The sequence below is a fragment of the Leptinotarsa decemlineata genome, unplaced genomic scaffold (genome assembly GCF_025532065.1).
Source record: "Leptinotarsa decemlineata unplaced genomic scaffold, Ldec_3_MD MMD2_tig00000035_RagTag_RagTag, whole genome shotgun sequence".
Classification (NCBI taxonomy): Eukaryota; Metazoa; Arthropoda; class Insecta; order Coleoptera; family Chrysomelidae; genus Leptinotarsa; species Leptinotarsa decemlineata.
The window spans coordinates 18,916,203-18,929,149 of NW_027412540.1; the positions used below are offsets into that span (position 1 = coordinate 18,916,203).

The following is a 12,947-nucleotide window of genomic DNA, read 5'->3' on the forward strand; positions in this document are numbered from 1 at the left end:
TCGATACCAAAAAGGATGTTTCGTTCTGTAATTGATATTGTCAGTGATATTCGGCATTATAGCGAAATCAACGTTAAGATTCAACTGCTCTAGAGAAGAAAAATCCTGAGTGAAGGGTGACATGACAGCTAGTGTTACGAAGGTACCGTCTATGGGACCAAAAGAAAACTCAAACCTTTTATATTCTAGATACTTCTTTGGAAGATTTCTACATCCCTCTTGGCTGAGATCGGAGCCTTTGATATTAGTAAATGAAGGAAAACTGTTTCAGTGCAAATAATCATAATTTTTATAACCATAATCGTATATCTACTGTAAAGATATTTCAGTTATTCAGTAACATTCAAAGCGGATATGTGAACATCTTTATTTGAATAATCTCACAAATATATTCTATAATAGTGTTTGTCTCTACAATTTCGTTCGTAAAAACTTAAGCTTTTGACAGCGAAATGTGTATTGATTCATCTTTGATTTATTTTTTTCACTTATATATGAACATTGATTTAGATTTTCAATTTACGAACCAATAGAAATAAATCAGACATTAAATGTTAGGTGAAGCTTACCTCAACAGAATAGTGAAAACCACAACTAAATTAGTAATTGGTTTTTGGTATTGATGCGCACAAATTCTCAGACGAACAGTAACAAGTTTATTATATGTATTGCGATGGACTATTTTGCAACGTTTTTCGACTGAAATTATGATCCGGCGGTGTGAAGAAGTATTCATGGAAAGAGTTAACTATCGCTAACAGGCAGAACAAATATAGAAATAAAATTAGTTGTTGCATAACTTATTAGTAAATTTCTTAGTACTACCGCAGTATGGAGAGCAATGCTTTGATGTGATTATAATTCGTCCCGACCTCTCGAATCAAAAATCGACTTGTTCTTGCATTTTTCCTAAATTTCACTGTTTTATTTTTGGCGAGGCAATTGTATGAATCATAAAAATTGTAAGACAATGTCTTCTGGGATGTCATTAAGTTCTAGGATGATTAATGACAACGTTGATGATATGATCCAATCAATTCAGACATCCGAGGGTAAAAAAAACTCACCCAGCTCAAAGTCGGTAGGATTGTTCGAAACATTATCAGAAATGCAATTTAAAAAATTCTCATCAATCCGATATTTACTCGGATCAAAGTTCAAAGTTCACAAAATTAGTTCAGACAAAAATTGTATATCAGATAATTAGGGTCTTATAACTGTTTTACCTTGAAATACCTAATATATTAGAAGATGTAGACACTCGTAGGTATTATTCACTGCTCGAACTATTTTTTTTGAACATGGAAAAGCTCAACATCAATTGGAAATATATTCTTCGAAAAGTTTATCTACTTTTGCAAAGTGTACTATTCACATGCAAGACTGCATTTTTCTGCGTTTTTCAGGAGGGGTAAAACAACTGTTTTCAAAATGTTTAAAAAACAAGATTTAGTTCAATGTGCTGATGTTTAAAAAAAAATCAACTCCACAAGAAGTTATCACCAATGGAATTCGCTTTCTTCTCTCTATGTATGGAGCTCCTAAAATAACTACGTGCTTAGATAAGTTTCGATATGCTAGTTTCGTTGAAAATACTAGAAATAAAAAACAAGTGCAATCAGCTTGTCTTCTTTCAACCTCAGCGGCTGCTCATCAACATATTTTCCGGGTTTATTCATTTGTATTATCAAGTTTAAGTGTGGCTTAGACTGGGGTTGGGAGTTGGTCCACAATATAATTAGAACCAGTTCAGACTTTACTCCCACCTGCGCCGGAAAAACTGGTGAACACAATTTTTTGCAAGTGTAAAAATTGTCAAGGCCGGTCGTGCTCCAATGTTGAATCACCACTGTTGATGATTCGTTTGATACCAACGAGAAGACATGCGAAGTATCACTACTGAGGGAATTTTACTTGCACTCAGAATGAAGAAGGACAAGAAGAAGAAGGACAAGAAGAAGAGGGAGCAGAAGTATCAGTGAACCATGAATCAAACGAATAAATTTCTGTATATTTTTTTCAAACCGCTTGCATCATTTTCAACCCTTGCCAAAATCTTTTATTTTTCGAAAGTTTCAAATTGAACAGAATCACAATAGATCCGTAAAATAGGCCTACCAGGGAAAGCACGTTGAAAACGTGTTAGATACACTACCTCAGAAGACCGGAAATTTAAGGTCATAGAGAAACAGTGATGAAAAGATAATTTTGTTTCATGGACGCGTCTTTTTTCTTCACGGCTGACGTCCTATTCAAAATACTTTAAAATCCTTTTTTATTGAACATCTCCAACATAAAACGAACCTACATACAAAATTTCAGCCTCCGAAAACATAGCGGTACGGAGAAACAGTGAGGAAAAGTTAATTTTCATATGTAAAAGCTTCACTTTCATAACCAGAGGTGCACTCCAGTTGGAAATTTCAAAAATCTTTCTCATTGCACATCTAAAACATAAACCGAACCTACATACAAAATTTCAGCCTCCGAAAACATAGCGGTACGGAGAAACACTGAGGAAAAGATAATTTTCATATGTAAGTGCTTCCCTTTCATAACCAGGAGTGCACTCCAGTTGGAGATTTCAAAAATCTTTACTCATTGCACATCTAAAACATAAAACGAACCTACATACAAAATTTCAGCCTCCGAAAATATAGCGATACGGAGAAACATTGATGAAAATGTAATTTTCATATATAAACGCTTCTCTTTCATTGAACCAGAGTAATTTTTTTTCAGGTATCGGATCGATGAGAATTTTTTAGATTTCATTTATTCATTTTGAACGGAGAAATATAGTGTTTCCCATCAAGATTTACGAGTCTTAAGTTGATGTTATCTCCGATGTAAAGAAAATGTCAGTATTCGATTTGCAGCAAGCATATTCGATGGTCCAAATTAAACAACTGCACAGTGACGGATTCAAACGTATTGAACCACAAATTGTCACAAGTATGTTCTAGAAGCATCTGAAAATGAATAAAACTTCTCATAATTAATACCAATGGGCAATAAAAGAATGAAATTGTGTGTTGGATTTCATTTTCACCTGAAGCTGTATTGTTTGCTTATACGCCGTAAACGTGTTCTCAAATAAGCTTCTATCAACTTATTATACGTCTAATGATGACAATAATTATGACTTACGAGTCATGCTACTTCGGTTGAAGCTAGCCGCGGTACGGCAGGAATCATTGATAATTAGTGTTTTGTAATAGGATTTTAGAGAAAATTGTTGCTATAAATAGTATATTTCAATTCGTAATTTCATGTATCGGGGCTCAATAATGTTGTTAATTATGTTTTAATCAACAGTATAGGTTTCATTTGATTGATCTTTAATAATACAATTTTTAATTTATATTTCAGTGTTAGGATGAATTCATGATGAATTTATATAGTGTATGGTTGTCGAAAAATTTGCGTTAGACATTTTCTAGATCATTTTGCTATATAGGTATGTTATGCAAGAGTTTATTAAAATGATTTCATCACCACTAGATTTAAACCGAATCTGAAGATTTCTTTTCGATTGAAAAAGGAAGGAAAAAGTAGATTTTCTTTTGGTATCGTTGGTATTGATTCGAAATAGGATCATTAATATGGCAAATTAGGTATATATTCTTCCAATTTTAGTATATTTAAACTTATAGTATATAGTCCTGAAAATTTAGAAAGAGAATATTGTTGACAAAGTTCAAGTAGCCATTGAGCATTATTCCTTGACTGGATATTCAAGATTATATACTTTATGTTATACATCTATATTCTCAGCTCTACTTGATTCACTTCATCTACATATTTCAACTATTCTGTCGATTGTTTATATTTCTTACTCATTATTTCATTACAATATTTATATAAGTTGCAGTTACAGAGTGAGTCAACAACATCCTCTCGGTCTATCAGAGGAGAAAAAATTTTGAACTGCTCAACTGTTTTTGCAGTCATATCGATATATACTATGTTTCAAAATTATTTTCCCGCAAACTGGGTGATCCCACTATATCATTCGATTCCATATTTTTTAGCCCTCGAAGTTTCATTCATTTTCAAATAGACATAATTCAACTTTGTCTCCTCTATTCAATCATAAATTTAGGCGTTATTGTTCAATAAAAAAAATTAAGTAAGTGAACGTAAATAAATGAATTTTTTTGGTTACAACAATTAATAAACTGGGGATACACTACAAAAACACACTTTTGTCTATTGTCATATTAGATAGACATAATACTAACCCATATGTAAACAGTGAACTCTGTGAACTGTTCAATACAAACAATTTTAAATTTATTAATACAGAACTCAGGCCTACCGATGGGAACACCGATAAGTCCGTTACTAGCTGATATCTTCCTAAGCAATTTAGAGAATAATCTAATTTTGAATAACTCTCTTTTCCCATAAACATATTGTGTTCTAGTTTAGATATGTAGATGACATATTAGTAGGCTTCGATGGTTCAACTAGACTAATATCTCATTACTTGAAAATCCTCAATAGTCTACACGATAAGAACAAATTCACCGTAGAGACAGAAGAGAACAATGAGAAATTTTTTAGATCTGACAATATCCAAAAACAATGATAAACACTTTAATATTTTCCGAAAAAACACATTCACAGATTGCACAATACCTTTTGACTCTTTTAACCCGATTTCACAGAAATTGTCTGCATTCAGGTCAATGGTACATAGGGCTTTCACAGTACCCCTTTCTGATCAAAACCTCTGAAGTGAAATCGCAATCATCAAACAAATAGCAGTTAATAACAAAATACCTACCACTCTAGTTAACAACATAATAATGAAATATCAACAAAAATCAATAATGAAAGAACTATACTCAATTTCCACAAGACCAGAACACAAATATGTTAGTATCAATTATGCAGGTAGAATCTCCGAGAATATTAAAAATTGTCTCTCAAAATTCAATCTACAAACATCCGACACATCCAACGGAAATTTAGGAAACATATTATTTGATGCCACACCTGAATTAGGCAAAGGGAAGAGATCTGGTATATATCGACTGGAATGTGGTGAATGCCCCGCCATATATACAGGCCAAACTGGTAGAAATTTTGATACAAGGTACCACGAACATGTCATTTCGGATAAAAAATCATTAATGTACAAACGTCTTCAAAATTCGAAACATAAAATAAATAAAGATAATTTGAAGATCCTTCACACATGCGAAAAAAGGAAAATGACGAATCTGTTGGAATCTATGGAAATAAACAGGTCAAAGAAAAATCCCAATTCTATTGTCCTCAACGAACAACTTGATCTCTGTCTTGAACCTATAATCCAGTTCCCAAAACCTACATTATATCAAAAGCTTTGTTTTGTTATGATCATGGATATTACAGGTATACAAAATTTAGGTACCAAATTATTTATGGTAGGATAAGCAACTTAGGTATAAATTACTCAGATTTAAATGTAATCAGTTAGTTTTGAAAATGGTGTAATAGCCGAAACTAGTCAACAATAAAGAAATATCGTGGAAAATAGACAAAACTGTGTTTTTGTAGTGTATCCTCAGTGAACATGAATTTCCACGAAATAAACAAGTCGTCAATCAAAGTAAAGGACAATTAATAAAACTGGGTATAATTTGTAAAATATATTGAAATAATTTATATGGTACACTTCCGATGAAAAATGTAGTGAAATGTTGAAACATTTCATACAAATGAAAAAATACAGGGTGTTCTATTTGAAAAAGTTGAATTATGTCTGTTTGAAAATGAATGAAACTTGACTGGTTTTGCCGAGCCCCTATAGATTGTTTCCGAAAGTTGAGATTGCCGAAATTACCATAGTGATGTCGACTAACTATTCTTAAAAAATCCACATAATTGCTGTAGACATGCGGGTGGAGAATTAAAAAAATATTGTCTGCAAAATAGGTTTTTCTGGAATAACTTGGCAATGTCGCAATGGAAATTCAAAAACAAAAATTCCTTAGAGCTAAAAAATGTAGAATCGAATGCCGTATTCATGTACTGGGTGTTCCATTTAAAAAAATATGACTTCGAGGGAATCTTGTTGACTCACCCTGTATATAGCCAACTGTTCACTTAAACTTTGTGTAACTGAATAACTGAGTAACTAAATAACCATGCGCAACTTTAAAATCCTCAATGGCTTAAGCTGATCGTTTGGTTACATTTCGTGGGAAAACATACATACGCAGACCCATGTAACTAATTTCGTTTATTACTTTTGTTTATTTGTTGAAAACAATAAATCATAATTATTAATAATCAACTATTATTGAATATTTTGTGAATGTCGGAAATCAGTTCAAGATGAAGCCAGTAATTGAAGAACGTATATGGTTTTCGTGACATTCGTGTTTTGTATATTAACTTATAGTTTGACTTGCTATTGGAATCAATTTTGAGCTAATAAAATTGATTCAATTTAGATTTAGTGGAATACTTCAGTTTATCTAAAACTTGCAAATCGAACAATAGGAGGACTAGGCGCGAAGTATTCATAAATATTCAGCTTCCATCAACCTTATAATATTAGCTAAGACCCTCTTCAAATGCTCTTTATTATTTTTATTCTCTCAGAACATCATGTGTCATGCACTTGGAAAAATCTATCCTTTTTAAAAGTAGCTTCCTAAAATTATGATTTGTACTTACCTCATTTTTATTTGTGCACTTGGAAACATTGTTCTGTTCGTCAAATCTTTTGGCTCCTTCTCCACGTCATTTCTTATATCAGCCTTTTTCCTGAAAAAAAAAATGCTTATTCTAGGTTATTTAAGCATACAGACCTTTTAAAAATTACCAACAATTGTATATAGAATAATGCACATCGTGAGAAAACTCTCAATTGACAATGCAAAACACATAATTTATACATTTTTCTAATTAGGAAGGACAATGAATTAATTTAGTTTAGGGTAAATTATGATTTAGGATGCTGTTGCACTTGATATTTCTAAGGCCTTTGACCGAGTGTGGCATGACGGTTTGCTGGCCAAACTTCGATGCTAAGGCTTGTTGGATAATTTTTTTATAAGGCTCTTCAGCTTCATTAAAGAAGTGGCCGTCGATGGATATCTCTCGAATACCACCATCAACGCTGGTGTTCCCCAGGGATCCATATTGTCTCCAACCCTATTGCTTTGCTGACGACAGCATAGAAAGAAAGAAAGAAGAAAGAAAGAAATTTATTCATTCATGGACCAACTACATGGTATCGAACATGTCAACTTATACTTATAAATATGTAAACAAACAAACATGTAAATATACATTCAATACATATAAACATAGGACCATAAAATACAGATATATATACATATATGTATAAATAAAAATGTAAAAACGTATAGATGTACAAGTGTAAAAATGTAAGATTAAAACATAAAAAAATAAGATTATTTACACACAGATATCCACAAAAACTCAATCAGCGAAATACTCTTGTAATGTATAATAAGATTTAGCCAATAAGAAATCTTTCAGTGATTTTTTTAATTCGATAGTATTACAGGCCTTCATTAGATTAGGGAGTTTATTATATATTTTTACCCCAGCATAAGTTGGCGATTTTTCAAATGCGGATGTTCTGTGAGTCATTGTTATTAAATTTGAAGCATTTCTAGTGCAATATTGATGGTGGTAATTGTTTTTTATTAGCTCATTTTCATGCTTTTTAATGTGTAAGCAACTTTTATAAATATAAATGCAGCAAACTGTCATAATCTTTTTACTCTTAAAAATTTCCCTGCAAGAATCACGTGGCTTCATGTTGAACATCATTCTAACAATTCGTTTTTGAGTAACAAATATCCTATTTATTTCTGTAGCATTTCCCCATAACGTGATGTGAAAAGATAGTGCAGAATATACTAATGCATAATAAACTTGGATAAGTATATTCTCATGAAGTTCATACCTCAATTGCAGAACTGCGAAGTATGATTTGGATAGTTTTTTAGATAAACCTTCAATATGCTCAGACCATGAGAGTGATTTATCAATCATTACACCCAGAAACTTAGTGGAGTTATGTGTCTGTAGGACTTTACTATCGATCAAATTGTTCTTATTGAAATATATAATTTTTGTTTTCTGTGCATTTAGCATCAGTTTATTGGAATGACAATATTTTGTCATTTCACTAATACAGAGTTCGACCGATAAAATCATATCCTCCATAGATGACTCAGCTATAGCAAATGTTGTGTCATCAGCAAAATTGATTAGATAAAAGCGCCTATCGACATTAATTGGGAGGTCATTGAGAAATAGTAAGAAAAGCAAACAAAAGCATACTTGTCTCGTTATTCCATTCGGATTTCAGGACATCGGCTACGGAGACACATCTTCACCGGCAGAAGGAGGATGCATATCTTAATATGGATATAGAAGCGATTTTCAATGAGCCTTTTTCCTGAGAATAGTACAGCGAACGTGTCACGAGAGGCAGCACTGGTAGTAGGGACAAACAAACTATTCACATGTAGAACAGTGTTATTTACGTAATATTAATTTATTATTAGCAAATATAAATCTGATATAAAAAATTATTTTATGCTAGTATAATGCCAACAAAGCATTGCTGTTTTGCGAATTGTACGCCGGATAATCGATTACCGGAAGAAAACGTGTTTTTTATACCATTTATGGAACCTCATATTAATGAGGTTAGATGTGAAAAATGGATACATGCTTCGAGGAGAGTGAATTTAACAGTGCAAAAAATAGATAAATATTCATATGTATGGTCTAAACATGAAATGAATAGTAAACTTTTCATAGTTAATTACCATTGATTGGAAAGAGATATAACCTCAATCGTTTATTAAAATATATTCATTTATTATATTCAATTAAATTTATTTCATTACCATCTATATTTGATTCATATTTCACTGGGAAATAAATCGGAAATTCATAATTATTTTGAATTTCTTTTATTACAGTTTCAATCTACCGCTACTCTTTTACTAGAGTCTGTATACTAACCTGTCTATTAATTCACTTTTTTTCCAATTACTTTTAAATACGGCCTGCAAGCCAACGTTTTAATGTTACAACATTGTTATCCTTTACAGTTGCAAATTTTAGTTTTGCTCCAGGAACATCTTTTTGTGTTGAAAACATTCTTTTTTAATTGTACTTTACCATATGTTTGAATGAGGATTAGGCAGTGTTTGTCCCTATCAAACTACTAGCGCTGCTAGTGAGTGATTTTTCGTACTTCAGGAAAAAGGTTCATTGGGGTGGAAGTAATTAGGTTCAATTCAATGCCACAAAAACCCAGGCATCGGTTTTCTTCAAGAGGATTAATGTCTCCGAACAGAATATAATAATGTCAGGTCAGACAATTCCACTTTCTGCTTCGATAAGTTTGTTGGGGGATGAAATGGACACCAATATGTTTGGGCACAATCATGTCGCTGGTATTGCAAAGACTGTTTCTCAAAAGCTTGGAACACTGTACCGAACCAGAAAACTCTACACACCTCAGCAACTTTTGATGCTTTATAGAGTTCAGATCAGACTTTCATGTATGGAGATCTGCCCCCAAACAGAAAAGAGCGATCTGCCTGATTGGAGACGGGAACATCACGTGCAACCTTGATAGTCTGGAACATCGAAGAAAGGTTTGAGATTTGTCTCTCTTCTATAGATACTTTCACGGGAAGTGTTGAAGTGACTTGGCACATTTGATTCCACCAAGAGTGGCACATATCAGAAATGCTCAACGGACTGTGGCTGCTCATCGTTTTGAGTTTCAACTCAGTATACCTCGAACTTCACTGTTTAAGAACTTTTTCATCTGGAGAACTTCCTGAGAACGTTTTTCCAAATGGATTTAATCTCCAGCGATTCAAATTCAATGTGAATCGGTACTTTCGCACAGGCACCGATCTAAGAACACCTTAAAGATTTTTCTGTAGCGTTTGTGTTTTGTCCTTAAAAAATCTGTTGAAATATGTTTTTCCGTTAACCAGCTGACGCTGAAACTTGTGCGAGCTAAGGACTAACGGGGTCTTGCCTTTTAACGTGTGATTCCTAATACGGGTTGGATGATAGAAATTTGAAATCGATCATCTGACCTCGTGGTTCACAGAGCGGGGAATTGAGTGAGTGAAACAAATCACCCACATCAGCTCATCAGGTTACCGCCTCGGTGGTTTATTAAAATTACTTTTTTGTAAGTGACAATGTTTCATGGTGAATTTTACTAGTTCGGATTTCCATTGCCTGATATGATTCTAATATGATTTGAAATCTATGGAAGAAACAATAAAATTAGAATGTTTCTCAACAGCCCCCTACGACTGTGATGAATATATCTGATAGACCAGAGCTTTGGAAAGGATACACCGAAATTTGTCCTGTGATGTCTAATAAAATCATTGGACCCCACAAATATATTCCTCACATTCGTAAGGAGCTGTGGAGAAACAATCTTTAGAGTCGTAGGGGGCTGTAGAGAATCAATCATTCCTCAGAGCCGTAGAGGACTGTGTGGTATTGTCAGTTTGTTAGAAACTCAAGTTTCTAAATGCACAAAATGCACATTTACCGTAATTGGGGTACTGCAAAGTTTTCCCCAATTCGTTAGCAGAAGCTGTGATGCTTCTGAAAATCTGGATGGCATGTGCAAAATTAGAATGAATAGCTAAAATATCAATTATATAATAATAATAATAATAATAATAATAATAATAATATACTTTATTTCAAAAAATGCAGACTAATACAGCTGAAGCAGTAATGAAGACATAGAATGAAAAGGCGTCACAAAGAAAAACATTAAACATTTGTATATATAAAATCTAAAAAAAAATTAAATAATAAAGTAGATATGAAATATGTTGCAAAAATATTCATAAACATATATTGAAGACATATAGAGTTGCCTATCAGGTGGGAAAATTACAATTAAAATATTCACCAGTATTATATGGTTCATTTTCTATAATAATTTTTTTTTAATTTCTTTCTTGAATTTGCTGATGCCATTGATTGATTTTATTCGAGCTGGCCGTTTATTGAAGAATTTTATACACATGTAGTGAGGACTACTTTCTGTTATAGAGAGTCTGTGTAATGGATACATGATATTTCTCGTTCTTGTTTCATGCCCGTGTGAAATATTATAGGTCAAAAAGGTATCTTTATTTTTGAAAAAATATATTAAGCATTCATATATATATATATATATATATATATATATATATATATATATATATGCCAAAAATTGTCATTATATTATTCTTCCGAAAACACCCTCTACATGATGCTATGTAGGCCATGTTTAACATAACCCGTAAGTTTCTTTTTTGTATTACAAAAATTTTTTGAACATCATGACTACATCCCCAAAACAAAATTCCGTACTTTGCCACCGATTCGAAGCTGGAATGATATATTATTTTCATTGAGTTTGGGTGGAGATATTTGTTGAGAGATCTTATAGCATAAAGCACCCTATTGAGTTTCATACATAGATCTTCTATATGTTCTGACCAGGTCAGAAATTCATTGATATATAAACCAAGAAACTTTGATTTTGATGTTATTTCTCTCTCTTTTGTAGCTATTTTGATTGTCGGTGGACATTCCAACTGCAACTGTCTTGAGCGAAACAATACTGTGTGGGTTTTTGATTCGTATATATAAGTAATGAATCGTGAAATGAAAATACAATAAAATGATAAATTGATGGATGTATATTATTGCGTGGTAGAAAATCATAATGAAGAAAAGAGAATTGAAACTTTCTGTTTTTTTACCACTTTTATCTGTCCTTATAGGATGAAACTGCAGTGACGCTGGTTACAAATAAAATTAGTAAAAAACATAAAAAGTTTCAATTCCTTTTTTTCACAATAAAATGAATAAAATAAAATAATCAAGATTAAAGATGAAAATGACCACCACAGAGTGAAAAAAAATAAAAAAAAAATATGAAAAATAGAAAATAAACAAAGAATAAAAATAAAAAAATAGAATATAGGGAAAAATTAAAAATGAAATAAAAAAAATTGAAAAAGTTTCACTACGTTTCGATTGTTAGTATCCACAATCGTCTTCCGGTGATGACTGGACTTTCCACCGAAAGATGACTATAGATCAATCGAATGCTTTCACCTATCTCCTCTTTCCTCTCTCCGCTTCACCAGTTCAGCGGGAATTAACGGTTTTCTGCTTGATTACATGTTTCCATATGTTGAGTATTTCTACGCTAGCTTGTCTAAATGCGCCGTTGCACAACATATATGCGACTTCTTTCAACTTTCTTTTGAACCAGCGTTCCCCCTGTGGACGATCTCTGCTACCCGCGATTTGTTTTCAATAGATAATTTACATGCTTATCAAACCCCAGGTCAAGATCAACATACAATTTTCAACGTTATCGAACATTTTGAGACTTACCACTGAGACTAAATTTTCACCATTTCCATTGCCCTTATGGTCGTCATAATCAATAACCCAGTGAACTCATTTGTATGTCAAAGCAATCAGGAATTTTCTTCAACTGTCCATTTACGGTCTGGGAAAGCCACAAGCGTTTTCCTGGTGGATCATTTCATCTCGCTGTTCACCCTACGTTCCCCTGCATTGCCATTCTAATAGCTCGACTTTCCTACTTAGCAACGACGCAGAGCGTGGTAGATAATTATCTTGAGAAGCTGTTTGTAAATTACACAAAGCGGCATGCGGATGTCCGTCGAGTTGCTTCTGTTCATCGCGCGGAATGATTTATGGGTTAGAGGTGTTTCTCATCGTTGAGTCAGTTGATCGAATTTCATTGAGAAAAAAAGCAACGTTTTGAACTTTTAGTAATCATAATTTTGTACCATTAAAAATGAAGCAATTTACACTTGCTAAATTCACACTATTATTGTTGAAGGAAAAAGCTTGCATTCTGTGAAAACGAAAAC

The 12,947-nt window shown here is 32.8% G+C and overlaps 2 protein-coding genes across 4 annotated transcripts in view; both read right to left on the bottom strand.

Moving 5' to 3' along the window:
• Positions 1 to 12,947, bottom strand: part of LOC111510462 (prostaglandin reductase 1) — a 503,388-nt gene that overhangs the window by 166,835 nt on the left and 323,606 nt on the right. The window lies entirely within an intron of this gene.
• The window catches only part of LOC111512156 (BTB/POZ domain-containing protein twz), an 84,368-nt gene that overhangs the window by 47,582 nt on the left and 23,839 nt on the right, over positions 1 to 12,947 (bottom strand). For 2 of the 3 annotated variants that reach the window (XM_074171980.1, XM_074171981.1), the window contains exon 2: positions 6,676 to 6,765. In XM_074171980.1, coding sequence (XP_074028081.1) covers positions 6,676 to 6,765 — 90 coding nt within the window. Of the gene's footprint in view, positions 1 to 569; positions 752 to 6,675; positions 6,766 to 12,947 lie in introns of those variants that run through there. The other variant, XM_074171979.1, reaches the window with a different exon arrangement.